Source organism: Canis lupus, chromosome 9, assembly GCF_011100685.1.
Source record: "Canis lupus familiaris isolate Mischka breed German Shepherd chromosome 9, alternate assembly UU_Cfam_GSD_1.0, whole genome shotgun sequence".
NCBI classification, from domain to species: Eukaryota; Metazoa; Chordata; class Mammalia; order Carnivora; family Canidae; genus Canis; species Canis lupus.
This window is the reverse complement of record NC_049230.1, coordinates 2515593-2539347: the sequence shown is the minus strand read 5'-3', so window position 1 is coordinate 2539347 and position 23755 is coordinate 2515593. Positions and strand designations below refer to the sequence as shown.

At 57.2% G+C, this 23755-nt stretch overlaps 2 protein-coding genes across 11 annotated transcripts in view; one reads left to right on the top strand and one right to left on the bottom strand.

Moving 5' to 3' along the window:
* The window catches only part of TBC1D16 (TBC1 domain family member 16), a 77204-nt gene extending 56200 nt beyond the window's left edge, over positions 1-21004 (bottom strand). For 8 of the 10 annotated variants that reach the window (XR_005364134.1, XR_005364135.1, XM_038546378.1 and 5 more), the window contains exons 1-3: positions 20137-20197; positions 6650-6889; positions 3087-3675 (exon numbers count right to left, since the gene is read on the bottom strand). Coding sequence is in view for 8 of the 10 variants with exons in the window: in XM_038546378.1 (XP_038402306.1) it covers positions 3087-3675; positions 6650-6827 (767 nt within the window). In the remaining 2 variants the exon portion in view is untranslated. Of the gene's footprint in view, positions 1-3086; positions 3676-6649; positions 6890-16166; positions 16189-20136; positions 20198-20759 lie in introns of those variants that run through there. The other 2 variants (XM_038546379.1, XM_038546380.1) reach the window with 2 other exon arrangements.
* Positions 21002-23755, top strand: part of CCDC40 (coiled-coil domain containing 40) — a 40023-nt gene continuing 37269 nt past the window's right edge. Inside the window, exons 1-3 of the mRNA XM_038546377.1 lie at positions 21002-21074; positions 22636-22699; positions 23093-23554. Of these exons, the coding sequence (XP_038402305.1) occupies positions 21058-21074; positions 22636-22699; positions 23093-23554 (543 nt within the window). The 5' untranslated portion in view covers positions 21002-21057. The remainder of the gene's footprint in view (positions 21075-22635; positions 22700-23092; positions 23555-23755) is intronic.

Sequence of the window (23755 nt, the reverse complement as noted above, 5' to 3'; positions counted from 1 at the left end):
GTCTGAGATTTCCAGTCCCACCAGTGTGTGGGCGCTGCAGGGGGGGTGGGAGGAAGGGAGGGAGGCACACCATCCCCGCTCCTAGGGGCTCCAGTGTGGTGGCGGAGACAAGAACCACACGCGGAGCTCAGAGCGAAAAGCAGCAAAGCAAATGTGCACGGCAGGGGCTGGCCCAGGGCCCAAATCTGGCTCTCATCAAATCTGCCTCTAAAATGCAGATTCCAGGGCCCGCCCAGCCCCTTCCAGAATCCACATCTGCGTTTCCAAGCTCCCAGCCACCTGTCATGCACGGCTGGGCCGGGAACCAGTGCGCCCCCGTGTAACACCCATCGGGACCTGGGACGCGGGCGGTGCCCACGCCACCCACCTCGCTAAGCACCTGCTTCTGGCCAGGAGGTGGGGAGGGGTCCCGTCCGTCTCTGTCCTATCCCAGCACAAAGCCTCAGCCCCGTTGGACGGATCTGGTCGGGAGAGCGAGCATCGTGGAACTGCGGGGACTCTGGTGGCTGAGGCCCCTCGTGGCCCGCACTGCTGTCTGGGGCGCACACCCAGAGATCGGCACACCGTCCGTGAAGCGGCTCTGAGCAAGCGGGCGACCCCTGATGAAACCGTGTGGGGCCGGGGTCTGCAAAGCAAAATTACGGCTCCCGAGGCGCTCCCCACAGAAAGGCCTCCTGAGGCAGGAGCCCAGCCCCTGCACCCAGAGATGCCCGCTGCTCTGGCTCGGGGGTCTGCACGCGGCTCAGAGTGGGGCCGTCACGTCCAACCACGGGAATTCATAGTCAGCCACGAAAAGGAGGTCCTGACACGTGCCACGGCATGGACATCGCGCTCAGCAGAAGAAGCCAGACACAAAAGGCCATGTATTGTATGATTCCACTTTCCTTTCCACAGGAAACGTCCAGAACAGGCAAGTCCATCAACGCAGGAGGCAGGTTAGTGGTTGCCGGGGCTGGAGGCTGGGGGAGGGGGAACGGGGAGTGGCGGCCTAGTGGGGATGGGGTTTCTTTTGGGGGTGAGGACAGAGTTTCGGATCTGGACTGTGGTCTCTGTTGCACAACACCCCGAGTGCATGAAACGTCACCGAATCGTACAATTTTAAATGGCTGCGGCGGCAAATTTCATGTTGTGTGTATCTTAGCACAATTAGGAAAACAAAACAATTTCCTGATGCCGGGGCCGCCCCGACTGTCTCGGAAGGGTTCTCAGCGCTGAGACAGGTGGGCAGGATGGCTCTGTCATGGGGTGGGGCTGTCCCGGGACCTGGGAGGCGCTCAGCAGCTTCCCTGTCCGCCCGCCAGAAGCCGACAACATCCCCATCTTCAGCCCTGAGATTGTCACACGTGTCCCAGGGCTGCTCTGGAAGCATCGGGAACTGCCTGGGCTTGAGAAGCGTATATGAGGTCCCCTGGGACATTCTCAGGGGCAGCCGGGGTGGGGACCCAGCAAGGCAGACAGGAGGCAAAAAAGTGACCCCATGAAACGGGTGTTACTGTCCTCATCTGACCAACGAGGAGATGAGGCTCCAAGAAGACACGGCGCTCTTGCCAACAGGTCTCCCGAATTCCCAAATCCAAGCTCTTCCACGATCAGGCGCCCACGGGGCCCATTATGCCAGGCCCCGATCCTGGTTCTGCCACTAAGACCTCAGCCATGTGACCACAGGCTGGGCCCAGAACACCTGAGTCACAGTAAAGATGGGAGCTCGGACCCTGTCCCTCCACCTGGGCCCTGGGTGCTGGGCCCCTGCACGGCTCCTGCGCTGGCAGGGGCACCGGCAGGGGCGCTCTGACCGAGCTGTGCGTGGGAAGCCAGGCTTGAGCTTGTTCCCCACCTGGGTCCTGCGCGCCCTCCAAGGCTTGAGACAAAGGTTATCAGTCCACCCTCGGCTCTGACGACCACAGCTCATTGAGGGGATACACCGGGTAAGAACCCATCTCGACTTCCTTCTCCTCTGCTCCCTGGCTTATGTCCGTCCCGTGTGACCTCGTGTCCTCCGGGTCTGGGTTCAAATTCGGCTCCACAGGCCTGTTGGCATTGTAACCTTCGGCAGCTTCAATAACCTCTCTGTGCCTTGCTTTCCCTTTCTACACCCGGGGGTAATGTCAGGACCCGCCTCCCAGGGTTTGGGGCGGTCGCGAGCGTCATAAGCGTAAGTCATCGTGCCACACAGGCCTGCTGCCCACGCAAGGCTGGGACCATCCACCCCCAGCACGAGCCCGGCTCCCAGCTCGAGTTCAATCATTGTGCTGCTGAGTCAGTGCTTAGGAGCATGACCACCACCGTGTACCTGGACATCTAAGGAGAGTGAGCACCACAGCCAGGCCACAGGCAGGGGCTGCCCACATCAGGGGTGGCCTGGCCCGTGCTGTCCTGGCCACTCTGAGTTAGCGCCAGGCCCCTGCTCGTGAGCCTTGTGCCCACCCAGCCCTGTGAGGCCCCCTAGTGATGCTGCGATGACCCTACCCCGCCAGGTGCACCCCAGGGCGAGGTAACTCCTGCCACAGCCAGCCCCTGCCCGTGTGGCCTGAGCCAGCGAGGCTGCCCATGTGCCCAGGCACCTGGTAACCTGGGCGCTCCGGCTGCGGAGGGAATGCCACCCACATTCCCGCCAGGACCCTGTTCCAGCCTCTCACAGCTCAAGGGTCTGGGCAGAAGGGCTAAGGATCCCCCGCGGCCAGGAGGCTGGGCCACGTGCCTGCCTTGGCTGCAGCCACAAAGCCTTATGCCACCAGCCGGGAGTCTCCGAGTGTGCCATCTGCAGGGGCTGTGGGATGGGTGACAATCTACTGTCCCCCCAGGGATGGGAACAGGGGACACCAGGATGCCCAGGGCCTGGCCCCGTGGGGTCTAGTCTGGGTTACGGGGCAGGTCAGACCTGGCAGGGAAGGCTTAGGAGGACAGGGGACAGAGGTGGAACCCCCCATGCGCGTCCTTCACCATCGCCTCGGGGGGGCATCAAGTGATGGGACCCGGGCGCCGAGGCCCAGGCCTGGGGAGCGCGGGACCCCGGCAGGCCCCCCTCAGCACTCAGGGAGCTGCTCCCCAGGAGGCCCCGGCGGGCCTGGGGTCAGACTGGGACTCACCCGCTCTCGCTGTCCAGGAACACGGAGCTGCCGCTGTCCCCCAGGGCGGCGCTGATGGGCGACAGGCAGAAGGGTGAAGAGAAGGCGTCAGAGTCCGAGTCAAAGGAGCTGTCCCTGCTCACGCCATCGGCCGACAGCTCCAGGGAGCCCTCCTCCTCGCCCGCCTCGGGCCGCGGCTCCCGCCCCTCCTCCGTCCCGTCCTGCGAACTGACCGCCGACAAGATCCCGGAGTCGCTGTGCGCGGGTGGCGGGGCCATCCCCAAGCCCCGGGCCAGCTTGTCCCCGTCCTCGGAAGGCGGGGAGGGGCTGACACGCACGGCGTCTGGGACACTCTGCGCCACCCCCAGGGCGTCCGCGTCTCTGGGGATCAGGGCGGGCCTGGGCTCCGTGGGGGAGGCCTGGTGGGGGGCCCCCAAGCTCTGGGCGCGCCGGCCCCGCGGGCGGGGCGCCTTGCGGACGGGGGAGCTCTCTGGGGTGATGTAGCGCAGCGCCTCCTCGTCCTGCCTCTGGATCCGAGAGTTGGGGACCCACGTGAGGATGAGGGTGCTCCCCAGCAGCTCATCCTTCTCCATGTACAAGCACAGGTAGCCTGGGAGGGTCAGGAGGACAGGCCGGTTAGGGACGGCGATGCGCGTGCCGCCATGGCTCGTGGCGGAGGCCCGGCCCTGGTCAGCAAGGACGTGGGGAGCCCCCAGGCTGCACACACAGCCCGGCCCCAGCACAACGCGGCCGGGGGTGCGCTCAGGCCTGAGGCGAGTGAAAGCTGTGGGCACCTGCTAGCACCTCCGAGCAGATTCGGGGGCCCCGGGCCCCCAGGCAGTGACCTGTTGTCACTTTCCATGCACGGGGAGTCCCGTCCAGCTCATTGCCCCACCCTGTCCACGGGGTGGTGGCCCCAGGGCTTTTCCGCCTGTGGCCAGCTTCCAGGTCTGGGGTGCCTGGGAGCCTCGCTTCACCATGGCTGGGAGCAGTGGAGGCTGCGGACCTTATTTCTGTTTCATATAAAATAAACCCAGACAGGGGTGTGGGGCCTTTCACGGCCACTTGTGTTCTCAGCGTGTCTTCTTCAACTCAGCTTTGCGGAAGGAGGGGCCGTCCCTGATGTCAGGCACCAGGCTGCTGCCAGGGACCCAGCAGAGCGGCCCCCTTCCAGGCTGCAGCCAGCGGGCAGGCTCTCTGGGGTCCCAAATGCTCAGCCTGCAGGCCGGCCGGGGCGGGGAGGAGCATTTCCTGCCACCTCTGGATGTCCTGGTTCCTGGACCTAATGGGCCAGGTGCCCAGGGCTCCTGGTCTCCACTCTGGAAAGCCCCCGGGGGCAGGGGCCGGGCCCTGGCATCCCTCGGGGCTCTGAGGACCCGCACCAGAGTCTCCTGAGCCCCTCTCCCGTCTCCAGAGGACGCCAGGAAACTCAGTGGTAACGGTGGGGTGCAGGTGAGGCCACGCGCTTAGATTCTGCAGCTCGGGACTGGTGAGGGAGCCCCAGGCCTCTGCCCCTGACCCCCACCCAGCCTTCCAGCACGACAGCATCCCCACAAAGCTCTCCCAAGGCTGTGTGGTCCTTTCTGATTTAGACCCAAAGAGCTACCACTCTCAGGCCCGACCTAGAACCTCTGTGTCCTCTTCCAATCCTCAGAGTTGGCCCTGGGGTCAGGCACGGCCACGTGCCACCCAGAGCCTGCACCCCCTTCTAGAGCACCCTCCGGGGAGGCAGGACCCTGGGACTCCCTGTCCACACAGTCCAGGCTCTGCTTCCAGGGCCCGCTCCTGAGCTGTCTGGGGGGCTGTGGACGGGCTGGGGTGTCCACACGTGGGAGCCTGAGGTCCCTCCTAGTGCAGGAAAGACAAAGTGAGGTCGGGTCTCCTGCTTTGGAGCCTGTTGGGGCCGATGATTCCAAATCCGCACCTGACCCTCCGGGTGACTATAAAGATAGCCTTACCAAGGTAGGACTCGTTCATTAACATAATCTAAACTTCCTTTTAATTAATCTATTCAGTCTTTTGTTGACATGTAACTTGCATACAGTAACGTGCTCAGACTTGATTGTGATTTATGACTTTTAGATGTCTTGACATCTGCTGTGGGGCCTCTGTCTGCGCTGGGTGGGCAAGTCCCCAGGCTGTGGCCAGGCTGCACCTGCCCTGGGGGCCCTGCGCATCCCCCAGCAGCCTGGGGAAGCGTGGGGATTGCCCGGAGCCTGCCCTTGCCACACCTCCACCCGGGGCTAGCCTTGGCAGCGGCCCAGCCTCTCGGAGTACCAGCCTTCTCGTTCAAAAAAAAAAAGGTGGGGGGGGGGGCCTGCCCGGGGCTCCGGGCACTCTGATGAGGTTAACATGCAAACAAAAGAAAGCAGTCCATTTATTTGTGGCAAGTCATTTGCACAAGCGACGAAGGGCCACACAGGACTGGGGTATCACTAGCCCATTCTTTTGTCCCCATGGGCAGCAGGCCTGAGAGAACCACCGCCCCGCCCGGCCCCGGGGTGAGAGCCCGGCTGCTCTGACCCGATCTGAGAGCCTCAGATCTGCCCCTGCCTGGGGACCGCTGCGGTCGACGTCCTGGAGGAGAAGCTCTGCTGTGCGCCGTGACCCGCAGCCCCGCAGTGCACAGGGCAGCCGTCGCCACTGCAGGGCTCAGGATACAGCCTGAGCCCTGAAAAAACACGCAGTTTCTCTCTCTGTGACTTGGCACCAAAGAGCGACGTCGCTGTGGCCACAGGAAAAGTGTCCCACCCCGGGCTAATGAAGGCCCCGGCGCTGGGGTGTCCCGGGCACGGCCCCAGGTTCCTACGTCTCCCTGCCACAGACTCCGGCGCTGAGTTCTCTTCCCTAATTTCGAACCAGTGGGGTTAGGGGGCAGGCGGGGACAGGACTGGTGGTTTCCATGTCTCCAGATCGCCAGGCCCGTACGACGCTGCACCCCGTTCTCCTCCCAGCCCCCGGGGCTGCGGGAAGGAAGCAGCAGCCATGTCCTAGGGCTAGCGGCGTGCACCTGCCACAGGGGACAGAGGACGGTGGCCCGCTTCTCTCCCTGCTGCTGGGGGGGGGGGGGGGAGTCCCCTGCTCCCAGCCGCCCTGTAGCGACCTACTGTCTTCTGAGGCTGATTCCCCTTAAACCGTCCCATCCCATGTGTGTAAGTTAAAGGTCACTGGTCCCTTCGAAGATGGGGAAATTAGGACAGATGGGGAAGGGACACGAAAGCTTTCCGCAGCTGAGGCTTGGTTACTTTAGAAAGAAACGGGGCCGAGGAGCAGCCCGGGTGGCTCAGTGGTCTAGCACTGCCTTCAGCCCAGGGTGTGATCCTGGAGACCCGGGATCGAGTCCCACATCGGGCTCCCTGCACGGAGCCTGCTTCTCCCTCTGCCTGTGTCTCGGCCTCTCTCTCTCTCTCCCTCTCTCGAATAAATAAATAAAATCTTAAAAAAAAAAAAAAAAGAAAGAAAGAAACGGGGCCGAGGATTCCAAATCTGCACCCCCCACCAGAGCAAATGGACTGTTTTATTTCATTTGCATGTTAATCTCCCCCCACCCCACCCCCCCAGGCCCTCCCGTCTCCTGGGCTCACCTGGGTGGTGCTCCCCCAGCCCCTGCAGCCCCTCTGGGGGGTGCACGCAGATATTATTCTTGGAGTAGATGATCTCCCCATCCAGGACGGAGGGGGGCCCGCCGCCGCCGCCCGGGGTGAGGGTCAGGAGGTCCGAGGCTTTGGAGGAGGCCCGGCGAAGGAGGCGGCCCAGAGACATTGCCGGGGGAGTGTTTCCATCCTCCGCACGCTTCGGCCCAGGCGGGGCTCGTCCAGACGTGGCTGTGGGAGAGGGATACAGACGAGGCGCCTCAGGCCAAGGTCATGGGCTTGGGCCAAGTGTCCTTGGTGCTGTGTCCTGCTCACACCAGGGAGCTTGAACTGGATGGTGGTCCCTAACCACCGTGTAGGGCACGCTCGGTTCTAGGCCGTGGCACCAGGGACGTTTGGGGCCAGGTCGTTCTTTGTGGTCGAGGCTACCCTGGCCTCCACCCACTGGGCATCACCAGCAGTGCCTTTTCCACTGTGCCCACCAACAATGTCACCAGCCATTGCAAACGTCCCCCGGAGGCCAAACCATGCTGGTGAGAGCCACCCATCAGAGGGCTCTGCTCCCCCACAGCGATCTCGGAAAACCTCCAGACTTCTCTTTGCTCTGTTTTTACCCCTACGTCTATGCCAACAAGTCTCACCGTGCTTCCCAGGGAGAGTCCTCTGTCCTCCATCCCATCCTTCCCGGCCTCCTCCACCGCCCGCACCCTGTTGCCCCCAGGCCCAGCCTGATGTCCCGACATGCAATGGGTCATCTCAGCTGGGAAGGGTGTCACAAGCAGTATTTGAAGGACAGAGTCTGTCTACAACTTGTTCTTTAAAAAAAAAAATAAACGAGAAGGGTGCCGGGCCGGCGCTGTCGGAGGAACATGTGACTCTCGACCCCGGGGTCAAGAGTTCGAGCCCCACGTAGGGTGTTGAGATTACTTAAATAAATAAAAACTTTAAAAATAAATAAATAAAGGGTTCCTTGGGTGGCTCAGCGGTTTAGCGCCTGCCTTTGGCCCAGGGCATGGTCCTGGGGTCCAGGGATCGAGTCCTGCATCAGGCTCCCTGCATGGAGCCTGTATCTACCTCTGCCTGTGTCTCTACCTCTCTATGTCTATCATGAATAAAAAAAATAAATAAATAAAATAAAGTTCTTAAAATAAATAAATAAATAAATAAACTAAACTAAAATAAAATAAAATAAACAAGAAATGAAAGGATGAGATCCAGTATATATACAGAACTCCTAGAGTCTCACTGACAAAAAGGAGCAGAATGATTCACAGAAGAGTTAACCAAAAAGCTGATAAAAAGGAAGAATTCTCAGGCTCAAACAAAAGCCCAACACCCAGTAAACGGGCTGAAGGCAATTTTTATTTGAGCCAAAGGCCCAACAATCCAAGGCCTAGGCTCTCGCTACATGAACCAGACGCTTCCCACTGGCCGAGCTCCCGAACGCAGACCACCACTGAGCCGTGGAAAGAGCCACGGGTGGGAGCGCAGAGCCACGCCTCCCTGGGTCAGAGAGGGCGAGTGTCTGAGACTCAGACCATCCCGGGAGGGGTGCGCGCCGGCTTCACCGGCCGGGGGCATCCGCAGAGGGACCTCACCTTCCCCTCTTGGGAGGAAAACAAATGAAGGTGGAAGCCAATGTGATAAAATTGTTGATGGATGAATATTAAAGGGATGAATAAATATGCAGCAGTGGAATCACTAAACTCTACCTCTGAAACTAAAAAAGAAATTAAATGAATAAATGAATACTCTGTTGTATGGTCCGTCCACTTGACGGAATATTATTCAGCCTTAAAAGGAGAGGACAGGGATCCCTGGGTGGCGCAGTGGTTTGGAGCCTGCCTTTGGCCCAGGGTGCGATCCTGGAGACCCGGGATCGAATCCCACGTCGGGCTCCCGGTGCATGGAGCCTGCTTCTCCATCTGCCTGTGTCTCTGCCTCTCTCTCTCTCTCTCTGTGACTATCATAAATAAATAAAAATTTAAAAAAAAAAGGGGGAGGACACTCTGACACCTGCTATGGCATGATGGGTCCTGAGGACACGGTGCTCAGTGAGGTCAGCGTCCACGGAGGACAAACGGCGTAGGATTTCACTTACACGGGGCCCCTGGAGTCGTCAGCATCATAGAGAGAGAACGTACAGGGGCCGGGGGAGCAGAGGGGATGGGGCGTTAGTGTTTTGGAGCCAGAGTTTCAGTTTGGGCCGATGACAATGTTCTGACACAGACAGATGGTGGTGATGGTCCCACAACAGTGTGAATGTACCTAATGCCACTGACCTTGCACTTAGCAAAGGTTAAGATGGTACGTTTTTATATCATGTATATTTTACCACAATGAAGCAAGTTTTTGAACCATCAAGTTACTTTGGGCTTACCGCGTTTTGTATGCTTCTCCCCAAATCCAGAGCCTTCCCTAAGTGAAGTTCTTTTTTTTTTCTTTTTTTTCTTTTTTTAAAGATTTTATTTATCCATTCATAGAGACACAGAGAGAGAGAAAGGCAGAGACACAGGCAGAGGGAGAAGCAGGCCCCATGCAGGGAACCCGATGTGGGACTAGATCCTGGGACCCCAGGATCACACCCCAGGCTGCAGGCGGCGCTAAACCGCTGTGCCACCAGGGCTGCCCCCTAAGTGAGGTTCTCTCTGCACAGGCTCTCGGGGTGGAAGGGCGGTCTCAGTGTGCCCTTGGCCGGTCCGGGGCCACGTCGATCCTCAGCCCACCTGGTTCTCTAAGGGCCCCTTCTGTGCCCCCAACTCTGTTCTCAGGTCTCCCCAAAAAGGGCACCAACTCTCCCAAGCACAGGATTCTTCTAACCGCTTCCTGCAGCCGGACAGCACCCTTCCCCTATCTGCATCTTTACCTAGAAAGATCCATCACTCCCTTCTCTCTACTCACTGAGGTTCCCAATATTGGCATCACCCTGAAAATCCCACCTGGGACCCTCACCTCCCCGGCCACAAGCCAAGGACGTCACTTGCTCTTGGCCACATCCGGGGCCCCGAATCCAGCGGCTCTCCCAAACCCACCCTTCTCAACACTTTCAATGACCCCTCAGCCCCTCAGCTTAGGGGGCGGCAAGCTGGTTCTGAGGAGCACCCGATAGTAATCATCTGTGTCCCACAGTGTGAAAGCCCCACAGACCGTAACCAGTAGGTGTGTCTGTGACCCAGTGAGACTTGGTTATTAGACACTCTGGCCTGAATCTCACAAATCTCCACGTGTCACACACTCAAAAAAACGCTCCTTTCAATTTTTTTCAACCATTTAGAAATACAAAACCCCATTCTTAGCTCAAAGGCTATAAAACAAGCAGAAGGCTTGAATTTGGCCCATGGGCTGCAGATAGCCGACCCCTCGGACCACTTTCTGGATAATCAGCTCCTTTCCACCCAAACCGCCAACGGGCAGCCTCTCTGGGAGGCCTTCCTGGCCTCTCCAGGTCGAGGGCATGTCCACTCGTTGTCTCTCACCCCCAGTTCTACTGTCTGAATTTCGAATGCACGCCACGGCGCGCAACACCCCTCGTATGAGAAACTCTTTAAAGAAAAAAAAAAAAAAAACGGGGCAGCCCCGGTGGTGCAGCGGTTTAGCGCCGCCTGCAGCCCAGGGCGTGATCTGGAGACCCTGGATCGAGTCCCACGTCAGGCTCTCTGCATGGAGCCTGCTTCTCCCTCTGCCTGTGTCTCTGCCTCTCTCTCTCTCTCTCTGCATCTCTATAAATAAATAAATAAAATCTTTAAAAAAAAAACAACACACGGGCACCTACACGTCACAACGTGCGTCGACCGTCCAACTATCTAGAAAAACTATATTGTTATTCTAAAGAAGATTCTGTTATCCAGAACATTTTTAGAATTCAAGAATCATTCCAGGATTACAAGGTCACTTAATGAACCGTACAAAAACAGAACTCTCTTCTTTCCAAGACCGTCGCTGCCCAGTAGAAATATAATTCGACCACATACAAAATTTCAAATATCCTACTAGCCACATTTCTTAAGAGTAAAGAGAAATGAGGAAGATTAATTTTGGTAATATACTTTCATTTAACTCATTATGTCCCCAACAGTATCATTTCGGCACATAATCAATATGAAAAAAATGATCGATGGGCTGCTTTACGTTCCCTGGGCCTGCAGACTCTGGTGTCTGTTTTGCATTAAGTGCATCTCAGTGGGGACCAGCCACATGGCAGGGCTCGTGGCCTCCGCGTGGGCGAGGCTGGAGCCCCATCTCCTGTGGGGCCTCCAATGGTATTCCTTACTTAATCCGTCTAACCGCCAGACTGGGCTGCAAACAACTCTCAGCTGATTCTAAAAACCAAACCGTCTTTTAAGTGAAGATGTTTGCCACCGTGGAGGATAATCAAAAGAATGTGCTGGAAGATTTGAAGGGGATCCCAAAATACCAGTGCTCACAATCCAGCATTTTCCCACACGCCAGACGCGGATCTGATGCTCAGTGTCACTGCGGCTCTGGCAGCCGCGCAGCCTCCTTAAATGCGCGGTTTTGGAAACGAGAAAACAGGTGGCGAGCATTCAGGTCACTCAGTGAGCGGAAAAGCTTGGCACCAGAGACCTTTGTACTCTGTGCTCAGAGCTCGGCTCCCCTCCCACCCCAGCCACCCGGGCGGGCGGGGGACAGTCCCCCCAGCCCCAGGAGGCCGCGGCCTGGGGGTGTCCGTCAAACACCACCCGCAGGTATACGCACACTCTTCGGACACCTCTCACTTCTCCTCTAAGTGCGTTTGTTGCTCTGTGAGCCAATTTCGTTGAAATTAGACCTGGTTCCCAACCTCTGCTCTCTATCAAACTGCACTTGGAGAGAGTCCTTGACCTATTTTTTAATGCTTTTTGTTATTGTTAAGTAGGAAACAAGCTCAGAGAAGTATAAAAAACATCAATTCCTTCAATCACGGGACCTGAAACCATTGCGTGTTTTCCCCTATGTTCCATGTCTACCTTAAAGAAAACCAGAGATTCCCCACTGGGATGACACGGGGTCTTTCTTTCAGTCATAGTATCACACGTGCATTTTCCAACGTGTTAATGAGTTGAAGTGTGTGTCCCCCCCAGCCCCCCCAATCATATGTTGAAGCTCGAACCCCCAGCACCTCCGACTGAATGGAGACAGGTCTTTACGGGAGTGATTAAGTTGGAATTAGGCCATTAGGGCAGCTAGTGTCCTTTAAAAAAGAGGAAATTTGGAGGTAGACAAGGTGTCCAGAGTGGGGCACAGATCCAGGAGAGGCGACGTCGTGACACAAGCCACGCAGATGTGAATCTCGGAGGAGAGCGGGAGGGAGAGGGGGGCTGCGGGCAGCAGCAGGGAAGGGCCAGCGGGGAAGGGGCCAGGTGGGGTTGGGCGGCGGGCAGCACCCAGGGGAGCCGAGTGGGAGGAGCAGGGCGGGGTGGGGGGAGGCTGCAGAAGCTCCCCTGCTGGATGGGGGGCCCGGCGGCACAAGGATGTGAACGGTCCCAATGCCATAAAACCGCACACTTCAGAATGGCCTGAGTGGTCACCATGCTACGGATACTTTACTGGGATGAAAAATAAGAATAGTGGAAACTAGAGAGGGATATATTGACAACTCTCTGTACTTTCTGCCTTTTTTTTTTTTTTTTGTAAAAGTAAAACCCTCTAAAAAATACAATTAATTTAAAAAAAAAAAGGGTGGAGACCAGAAGACATGCACCCAAAGAAGCCAGGCTGAGGGTGGACTCGTGGATGGAGGCAAGAGACAGGCAGGGAGCTAAGGCAGGACGAGCGACGGCAGGGTGACAAAGGGAGCTCGGATGTCCAGGCCGAGGGAAGCTGCCAGCAGCAATGCCAGGGCCTGGCAAGGGCTGCACAACCTGCTGGGGATCTTCCCGGTGTCCTTGAATCCACAAGATGCATGACCTTGAGTGCTCCTTACTCACAACCTGCAGAGCAGTTTAGGCCCACGACCCTAGGGACCTGGTGTCCCACGGGGGCGGGAAGGAGCAAAGACAGCCACCCCTCCCGGGAGACCAGAAAGCTGTGCTCCAGAAAGTCTTCCTGGGCACGGAACTCTGAGCTGGTAGGAGGCCCAGGTCCCCTTCCATGGATCCGGGGTCTTCCTCCGGCCGCGTATTACTTATTCTCATCATACCTCGCACAGAGTTGGGGGGGAGGGCAAAACCATCTTGAAACGCCGTCCGCAGAGATCCAAAGACACACAAAACCAGCTCGAAAGGGAGCAGAGAGGAGCCGGCAGCCAGGGACAGCTCCCCGACTTCCTCCAGCAAGGACTCGGAGTTAACTGAAATCAAAATAGCAGCCGAGATGCTCAAAAGCACTTTGTACCAATATTACAGAGCCTGTCCCCCAATCCCGAGAGGAAGGGGGATAGAGAGGCAGCTCAAGGTAGATCCTTGGACGACAATAAAAACGTCATTTTCCTCTTTTGCGTTCACTTAATATTTCTACTTTAAGATGGTTATACCCGTGTCACTCTTGTGGGTTTTAGATCTAAGCTCCTGAGTCCAAGACATCTCTGAGAAGTCCCCTGGTGAATGACGTGTCTACAGAATGCCACCTTCAATCAAGATCCACACGCTCTGTTTTTGCTGATGGAAAGGACAGCAATGCCAGCCTGCTGGCACACGGAGGAACAGAAAGATGGACTAAGGCCAAGATCTAGAATGAGCATCAGTTTGGGTGCACAAAAAAAAAAAAAAAAAAAAAAAAAAAAAAAGTAATGATTTTAAAAGGTATAAAGTAAAAAATGCCAGTGCTGGTTTCTAGCCATCTGGGACGTGATCGCAAGCTGAGCTCTGTGCTGTTGTGAGTGGTCGGCAACTGAGGTTGGGCCAGATTTTTGCAAAATAGGCTAGTGTGTAATTCGAAAGGACAGAACAACTTGGCCTCCCCTCAAAACACACACATGCTCGTGACACGGGGCTCCCCCCAGCAGAAAGCCCTCTCTGCTCCGCAGCATCCCCAGCACCTTTGAGAACTGTGGGTTCTCGGCACACCCCCATCGCAGCCTACGGGGTAAGGGGCACTGGGGGCCCAGGAGAGGGGTTTGGGGGTGGCTGGAGAGCGGGGATCCGGGAAGCGGGGAGGTGGGCAGGTGTTTATTTCGCAGTCCAGTCTGGAACTGGCCGTGCTGCTGGGCCGGGGCCAGGGGGCAGCAGGCCTCCACCGACCGCACTGGCTCCTGGACGGACGCCCCCGGAGCACCTGCCACGACCCGGGCCTGAAGCAGCTGAGGCCTCGGTAGCTCAGGGGGCTCTGCTCTGACGTGTACAGGGGCGAAGTGGAGACGCCCCTGCCCGGCATTCAATCCCCCGGAGCTGGGCATTTATACCTGAGGAAGAGCCGTCCTGCACAGACAGAGACGGAGGCAAGGTCACCCACGAGCCAGCCGGAAATGAGCCACCCGTGGATCAAGAATTGGCCCCCTCGGAAAAGACACCAGTCACCCGTGTGCCTCCTTCAGAAAGCACGTCCAGCCCACGCGCGTGGTTGCCCACGGCTGCTGCTGCTGCTGCAACAAATCGCCACACGTTTCTCAGCTTAAAGCAACACAAATAAAGTAGCTCACAGTTCTGGAGGCCAGGAGGGCTCCCCGGGGCTCCCCAGGCTCAAACCCAGGGCTGCCTCCCTTCCGGCGCCTCTGGGGGAGAATCTGTTTCCCTGCCGCTTCCAGCCTCAAGAACCCGCCCGCAGCCCTTGGCTCGTGGCCCTCCCTCCACCCTCAAAGTCGGCGGTGGCCACTCAGGTCCTCCCCCATCACATGGCTCTGACACTGACCCTCTGCCCCCTTCTTCTGCTTTTAAGGACGCTGGGATGACACCAGTCCCATTGGATAAGCCAGGACAATCCCCCCGTCTAGGGCAGCTGATGAGCAACCTTAGTGCCACATCACCTAACCTCATCCCTGGTGCCCGGGGTCCAGGCGTGGACCTCTTTGGGGACCATTCTGCTGCTGACGACACCATGGTGAGGACATGGTAGAGACTGGACATCTAACTCCCCCACCGACTGTCAAATCCCCACGCAGAGCAACCACGTTTTAGGCAATATGATAAGGACCCAGGCCTAGAGCCAGGTGAGAGGGGGACATGCGCCCCCATGTCCCTCTGGGAGCAGCAAGACGGGTCAGAGGAAAGCTGCACACTCACGCCAGTGCCTGCCCTTGGCAGCCTTCTCTGCCCAGAGCCTTGGTTTCCTGTCCTGGTCATAAAAGGCCCCAGCAGTTGCCAAATAGAAAAACAAATAGGAGCAAAGGTACAAAGTTCTCTTCTAGAACCTTCCCAGGAAGGCCAAAGAAATAGGGCAGCCTGAGCCACCCTAAGAGGCACGAGCTTGACTTTCCCTGTTCGCTGCTCTGAGCTGCACACCTGCCTCGGGCCACCCTGGCTCGGGGCTGGGATGCAGCTGTCGGCAGGGCAAATGGGGTCCCGGCACCTCACGGGCTGCCAGTCCCTGCAGCCCACACCCGTCGTGACAGCCGCTCACGGCAGCGGGGGGAGGCGGGTCCGGAGCAGGGGGGCGGGGGCTGGACACTAAAGGGAACCTACGGTGGGACGAAGCCCACCTGGCCCTGTCACCGTCCGACTGCTCAGGAGCAGTAAGCCCTGAGCTCCGGCCACCTGGCATGTGGCAGCCAGAAACCGGTTCCTCTGCTTTGCTCTCAAAGCCGGATCAAGGATCAACACGGGGAACAGGCGATGCTGTTTAAACAGGAGCCAGACACACGAAAACATGGATTGTTTTCCCCACACACAACATCTGCTGCTACCACACCTCGGAGGAGACCCCAGCTCTCTCTCCCTCCCCAGGACCAGGCGTGCACGCCATGTCCTTCGGGGAAGCCCCAGCTTGGTGGTTCAAAGGGTGATGTGGACCCTGCAAGTAGTCGGGGCCAGGGCCCCGATCTGTGGGGTGCACGATGTGGGGAAGTTGGGTCTTCCAAGTCTCATCGTCCAGACAGGACACCTGGGGGCGGGCCCGACCCGTCCTCTCTGCTGTGCTGCACCTCACACGCGTCGGTTCCACGTGGCTGCCGTGCCGGGATTATTGTAGAAGAGAAAGGTGTCCCCGGCACATACATCACATCCAGGATCCCCATTGAAAAGACGGTCACCCAGAAACAGGGTCGCTGTGGGCGGGGCCTCTCTGCATGCAAGGGAGGCGGCCCGGGGAGCCAACTTGTATTTAAAATGAAGAAACAGAGCTTAGGGGTCCAGAGACCCCAGCGCTGGAGGCTTGGACAACGGCCACCAGGAAAGGCCCTCTGACAGGCCGAGAGGACAAGACAGTCACAGACACCCGGGGGGGGGGGGGAACCAGCTTCACTGTTTCCGCTGTCCAGCTGTCACTTTGATTATCACCTACTCCCTGGAAAACCCCAAGGCCTCTGCCTCTCAAGCAAGAGACCATCTGCTGTTTGTGCCCCCTTGACAGCAAATACCATAACAGTTATTTCCTCCCCAAAGAGCCGAGGCGATGGGGCCTGGGAGATGAAACTGACCTTGCAGATGAGCCAGGATCGAAAAACAAGGAAGGACTGAACCCCCAAAAAAGCAAGGAAAGGTGCAAATCCAGCCAGGAAGCTGACAGCTGACCTGCAGCGGGTTAGGTGCACCTGACGCTACGTCACTCCTGTAAACTTTCATACAGAGAGGTGAGGTGCTCTGTCCGTGGAAAAGGAGAATCGAATGCACCACAAAACAAAAATAAAATGGGGTGGGGGTGCGGGGGGGGGGATATATTGACAATATCCCTGAAGAGCAATGCAGTTGATCTTGCCCAGGGAAAGCTTTTTAGTCACAGAAATTGAAAAGCGAAAGAGTGTAAAATGACATCCGTTAAGCGTGCCCTTTGCCCCAGTTTCAGAAAGCCAGAGAGTGTAATGACCAATTTATCAGGCTATTGAATTCAGGGTCACTCGGTGTGGAAAACCAGCACATAAACCAAAGTGTGCAATTGAGTGCAGACACGGGCTCGGGCTGCACTCCGATCGATTATGGTGGTTTCTCCAGTAGCCAATCCAGAGAGAGCACGGAAGACCCCGCCACACCTGTGTACCTGCAGTCAGGTGGGTCCTTACTGGTGGCTCATCACATTCATCAACTTTAAACACCTGGACAGGGGCACCTGGTGGCTCAGCGGTTTAGCGCCTGCCTTTGGCTCAGGGCGTGATCCTGGGGTCCCTGCATGGGGCCGGCTTCTCCCTCTGCCTGTGGCTCTGCCTCTCTCTCTGTCTCTCATGAATAAATGGATAAAACCTTAAAAAAAAAAAAAAAACACCTGGACAGACTGGCTGCCCAAGGCTCAGCAAGAGAAGGGCCTGCCATCCCGGCTGGTGACAGCTTCGGGGGCATCCCATGGAGTCTTCTGGGGGCTGGACCTTGCTCCTCTCTGAGGATGGCTATATTGGTTCAGAAGACGCAGTAAAAGACGAGCTTCAGAGCCGATATCACTAGACAGCTCATCAGAATAGATTTATTAAAGACGCAAGATCCAGTGCCAAGGGGCGCACAGGTGGTCAACAGCAAAAACCACCACGACTGAAGTGAAAGGAAGAAGACGTCTTACGCCAGCTCCCTGAATTGGGGGGCAGGGGTGGTGGAGAAGGAGACTGCAGACTTGTGCTTTCTCTTCCGTGCACGGGGCTCATCAACGCTCATCGGTATTGTACAAATATAACACAACGATGTACGATACCATGTACATCAATAAAAGCCACGTGGGCCCCAGCTGCTACAGTTGCCTCACTGTCAAGGGGCAAGCCCGTCCTCTTGTCCTCCCCCCAGCTGTCCCACAGTATGAAACCACCTGGCCGGGACACCTGGGGGGGCTCAGGGGTTGAGCCTCTGCCTTTGGCTCAGGGTGTGATCCCGGGGTCCTGGGATCGAGTTCCATGTTGGGCCCCCCTTGAGGAGCCTGCTTCTCCCTCTGCCTGTGTCTCTGCTTCTGGGTGTCTCTCATGAATAAATAAATAAAATCTTAAAAAAAAAAAAAAAAAAGAAGCCACCTGGCAAATCTTACATGAGAGGATTCAGGCCCATAAAAATTCGGGCTGGGGAGGAGGGGGCAGTGGACCAGGTAAAATCTCTACTTGAGATTTGTGTTGCCAGACAAGCTGGTGGCCGTGGTCCCTGAACAGTCAGCCAAGTTACAGAGCAAAGAGCGTGAATTGACCTACGTGGTGAATACCACTTCTGCACAGATCGGCCTCACGCTGGACAAACCACATACACAAGGAACTAAAAAAAAAATCAAAATGTTTTGACCAATTTTGCTAAACGGGATAAATCCAAATGATGGTCATTAATAAATTTTTTTAAATTTTTTTTAAATAAATTTTTAAAAAGTAACAAACACTTGGTACGTGCCGGGCACTAGGTGCTTTGGATGGTCATTGCCTCTGAGGCAGGTAGAACCATCTTTGCTGTACAGATGGGGAAACTAAGGCACAGGGGAATTAAGCCGGTACAGTGCACCGGGCTAGGTATCTGAACCCGGCAATCTACTTCGGAGGCCACGTTTGCAAGCGCTGCACGGAGCCACCCCCAAACCAGGGCAGCGAGACCTGTGCAAACAGGTGGGCTGCGGAAACCTGACCGCTGTCTTCTCAAATGCCTTTATACAAGGCCCGGGAGGTTGTTTCTGGACGAAAGAGAACTGTTATTAGCAGCCAGTGGTGACATGGGATTCGTCTCCACTCCTTTGCTTTTTATCAATCATAAGGCAGAGCGAACCATGTTGTCTTGGCTGCAAAAAGAGGGGTCAGGAAGAGCGTGTGCATGTGAACAGCAGGTGTCCGTTACAGGGGAGGAGGCGGCGTGCGCCGCCGTTTCTGGGGTGGGAGCCTCCTGGGCCTGAGGCCTCCAGTTCTGTCCTAGGTGCATGAACTTGGGGAATCTACTTCTCTAAGGCTCAGGGCTCCCATCTGTAAAATGGGGATAACCTCAGTCCTGACTTTACGGGCTTGTTTTTAGGATTAAGTGAATTCACTTAATAATAATCAGAAAGTTCGTACACAACAACCATCACTGCTGAAGGTTCTTAAAATTCCACTGATGAGAACTTTCTTCAGCTATCCTGAGATTCTGCTCGCCACGAACAGTCCACAAGCCACAGAGAACACAGTGAGTGCGTTTGGCACACATGTGCCTCCCCAGACCAAGAAGGGGCAGCTGTTCCTAAACCCTCTGGTTACCACCCCAAGGACATCCCTGCTTTAATAATCCTTTCGTTTGCCAAAGTTTTCCTGGTTCTTAAAAGCCTCTGATGGTCACTAATCAATTAATTGTTAATATTTCTAACGAGGAATTTCTAAAACTAACACACAGATTTCTGAAAGTTCTCTAATCAATCGATGGCAGACTGGGAATGACTTGTAGGATCTGGGCTTCTGCAACCCACTGTTTGATGGCCCCCTTCCTCACATGGCCACTGTTTTTTTGTTTTGTTTTGTTTTGTTTTTTTAATTTATTTATGATAGTCACACACACAGAGAGAGAGGCAGAGACACAGGCAGAGGGAGAAGCAGGCTCCATGCACCGGGAGCCTGACGTGGGATTCGATCCCAGGTCTCCAGGATCGCGCCCTGGGCCAAAGGCAGGCGCCAAACCGCTGGGCCACCCAGGGATCCCACATGGCCACTTTTGACAACCATTTCTTACTTCCAGATACAAGAATTGGGGCCTTCAGGTGGTAGAGGAAGGTCCCTAAGACCACAGGGAGGACCTGCCCAGCTTGTCCCCCGAATTTGGGGAGGCAGGTAAACAAACTTGAGAGTGGGGGACGGGGAGGGGGGGTGGCGCAAGACGAGATATGTCGTTTCCATCTCCGGAACAGAATCTGAACTAGATTGTGGCCAACATATGACACCAACTTCCGAGTGTGGGAATCACAGGATTTCAAGATTCACCGGCTCCTGGCAGGGTTGCTTAGGTTATATTTAGCAATCTTAAATTGCCTTTTTTTTTTTTTCCTCCTTTTTTTTCCCCCCTACTCTTTCTTTCTTTCTTGGGCCTAAAGGAAGTGAGTTTCCTGACATGCGGTTCTCACAGCCAGCCCACCGACCCAAGGCCCAGCGACGCGGACCGTGTGCACGCTGCTGGGCTGCAAGGCACCCACTTCGGGGGGCTGGGGGTGCGCGCGGAGGCCCCTCCAAGTTCTCGTTCGCGTGCTCCGACCCTACATCCAGACAAAGACCGCAAGTTGTCGGGTCCACGGGCCCACGCAGGCGGGGGCGAGTCTCCCCGGGTGGGGTCCACTCCCGGTGCGCCGCGGGGGGTCCCCAGGGGGCTTCTGCGTGATTGGGGGGCTCCCCCCGCCCCGCCCCGGGCCCGCGCCCCTCCCGGCCCCGCCGCTGCAGGCCCAGCGCCCCGCGGCGCCCCCTCCCCGCCCCGCAGAGGGGGCGCCGCCCGGTCCCCCGCGGCCCCCTCGGGCTCCGCCGCCGCATCCCCCGCCCGAGCCCCGATACCCACCCGGGTCCCGCAGCGGGGGCCGGATTCGCGCCGGCTCCCGGAGCCTCCGCCGCCGCCGCCGCCGCCGCCGCCAGTGAGGCGCGGTGGGGCGGGGATGCGCGGCGAGGCCCGGCCCCCGGCCCGCCCCCTCGCGCCCCGCCCGCCCGGCCCCTCGCCAGGCCCCTCGCCGGGCCCACCCGGACCCGCCCCCCGCCGCCCGCCTGACCCACCCGGGGCCGGCCCGCCCCGGCCCGCTCCGGCCCCCCGCCCGCCCCAGCCCAGCTGCGACCCCATCCAGCCCCTCGGTTCGCCCCGATCCTGCCCCAGCCACCTCGCGCCCTGGGGACCCGCGTCCCCTGCCCTGGGCCGTCCTGATTGCGGGTCCCAGGGCCCGCCCCCTCCGCAGTGAAGGCGGCCCCCCTGGGCCTCTCCCCGTGCGCCCTCTCCATCCTCCGTTTGCGCCTCTCCTCTTTGGGGCAAGGAGGGGGATCACCCATCGCCCACCCGAAGGCCCTTGAGCATCCCTCCGCTCCCCCCCCCCCGGGGGCCCCAGGTCTGCGGATGGATGGGCGGGCTCCAGGCTGCACCCCCACCCACCCCCCACCCACCCCGCGGGGGTGCTCCGGAGCCCCTCACGCCCCCACCTCGGCCTGCCCCGGGGTTCGGGGCACTGAGCGGTCGCGGGTCCCCGGGACATCGGAGCTGCCTGGCTGGACGCTCGTGGGTGGGCACGGTTGTCGCTCTGCAGCCCCCGAGCCAGGCGGGACGCAGCCCGGACTTAGAGACGGAGAAACTGTTTATGTCTCCATGTGTCTACACGGGTGGGTGCTGCGCGCCTCCAGCGCGGCGGTGGCACAAAGGCCGCGTCTCCGCGCCGCCCGCGCCGGCCCCGCGCGTGGTCCCCGCCCGCCGGATGTTGACGGCGTCGCCTAGCAACGGGAGATGGCGGAGCCGGGCGGGTAAGCGGAGGGCTAGGGTCTCCGCGCCCCCACGCCTCCCCCTTGCGCTCACGCCCTTTCCCCCCGCGCCTCTGCCGCGTCCATCCCCCCTTCCCGCCTCCCCGGCCCCCCCAGCCCTGCGCGCCCCTCTGCTCTGCGGTCCCTTTGTCAGCTCCGGTCCCCTCCCTCTCTCCGCTTGCTTTGGCCGCTGGGCTCTCAAACCCGGGGCTGGCTCGGCCCGCAGTAACCATGGCAACCAGGATGCTTGGCCCTGCATGCCCCGGAGAGTTCCTGTCCTTTGAAATAAAGCAGGAGGGCGCAGGGGCTGGTGGCAGGGTCTCTACCTGACTCCATCTCTGTGTGCGGGGGACCTTCACCGAGGGGCTTCCTGACCGTGGGGACCTCGCCCCTTCCTCTGCTGCCCCCAGGCCTGCGACGCGGGGCTGGGGACAGAAACTGTCTTAATGGGACACCTGGGTGGCTCAGCAGTTGAGCATCTGCCTTCCGCTCAGGTTGTGATCCTGGGGTCCCGGGATGGAGTCCCGCACCCGACTCCCTGCAGGGAGCCTGCTTCTCCCTCTGCCTGTGTCTCTGCTTCTCTCTGTGTGTCTCTCATGAATAAATCAATAAAATCCTTTTCTAAAAAAGAAATAATTTTACCTTAGGCGTTTCAGTAGTGTTCCACTTTTTTTTAAAAAAGATGGGTTTATGTAAACTGACATGGAAAGAAGTCCAGGTTATATGAAACGAAAAGACTAAATGGAAAACAGTATGTAGAGTTGTGATCTCTAATTGTGTGTGGGTTTACAGGCGTAGAAAAATATTTGAAAGAATGTTCCATTAAATCTTTTACTACTAGTGGTTATCTTGAGAAAGGGAGGGAAAACCACAGAGGATTTTCATTATCTGTGTCACACATTTGTGTATTAGTTTGACTTTTTTTTTTAAAGGAGCTTGTATTTTTTTAAAAGATTTTATTGATTTATTCATAAGACACACAGAGAGAGGCAGAGACACAGGCAGAGGGAGAAGCAGGATCCCTGCAGGGAGCCCGATGTGGAACTCGATCCCAGGACCCCAGGGTCACACCCTAAGCCGAAGGCAGGCCCTCAACCGCTGAGCCACTTAGGCGTCCGGAGCTTGTATTTTTAATTACGAAAAAGTAATTTTAAGAATGTAAATCATGACATTCTTGTACTATCTAAATCATGGAGAAACCAACCAAGAGTCTCTAGAGTAGTCACTTTTGTGCAACTTTCTCTTAGTCTATATTTCTGTTCCCCAGTTTGGCCCCAGACACAAGTTTATTTAAGGTGACTTTTCTGTTATCCTATACTTGTGCTGTTCCCTGAATGTTTCCATAATTATTTTTCATGCATTCATGGAGCAACTCTTTGGTGGCACTCCCTCCCTCCATGTGACAGGCATGATCTAGTATTTGGACAAAGTCATGGCCAACTGCCTGGAGGGGAGGCAGATCATGAGCAAGTAAATAAGAATATATCCAGACACCGGGAGGTGACAAATGCCAAGAGAAAGAACACTGTTATTTGAAACTGTTAAACTGTATTTCTGCAACCAGGTCTCAGCTGGAAGGTGAATCAACTTCTGAAGAAGAAGAGGCCCAGAATCATGAAGGCGACAGGGTAAGGTTCCCTGTGGGGTGGGCTGTGCTGGGCTTGTCTTGACTAGGAATTAAGGAGTTAAGAGCTGTTCAAGAAAACCGTAGGGGGATCCTATGCTTTGCACTAGAACAGACTCGGCCCCGTTGCTGGTGGCTGGTCGGGATGTCCTGTGTCTCCTGCTCAGATCACCCCGAGGTTTTCAGAACTCAGGTTCTGTAACAAAGGACGCCAAAAAATTACAAACACTGGAAGGAAAAGATAAAGCACGGAGCATAACCTCTCAGGGACACGCAGGCCTGTGCGGATGCAGTTCTCCCGCCGTATAATTACACGACTAAGAGCAGAACTACTCGGGAGCCTGTGCCTGTGTTTCCTGACTTCTCCCCCCCACCCCGCCCCGCCACATATCTGCAGGTGTCACCCACTGGGAAGAGCAGTGACCAGGACGATGACGAGGCTGTTGGTGCTGCCGAACTTTCTGAAGAGGAAATTACAGCCTTTGAGGAAGTCACAACGGAAGGAGAAATTGAAAGCGAGGGGGAAGTGGAGACGGACGGGCAGGTGGAAACGGAGAAGGAACCTGAGTTCGAAGGGGGATTCGAATCCAATCTCGAAACCGTATCCCTCGAGGAGAAAGCCAGTTCCATGGATCTGGCTTATTCAGAAGTCGGTGGCTGGGAGGAGGCCGAAGAGGAAGTGGGCCCCACGTACCCATTTGAGCAGATAAGGAGGGAAGGCGTTCCCAAAGACAGAGACGCCCCCCATCCATCAGAGGCCAGAGATTCGAGGGACCTCTCCACGCAGCCATCCCAGCGGGCAGTAGGCTCATCCGAGCAAGCAGGCCCAGACGCTTCTGGAGCCAGGGCTAGCAGATCGGTAAGGGCCCCGGGGTCTATCTTATCAAAGTGTTTACTGTGGTTTGTCACCCTACGTGAGGGATTGCAGGGCATATTCTAAAACCAAACTGCAATCTCTGTTGGAAATTTCTAAGCAGACTTGGGTCTCAGGCCCCACTGTTGAATGCCAAGGGTTCCTGGGCCTTTCTTTGGTGTTCCCAAGCCCAAGGTAGGGGACGTT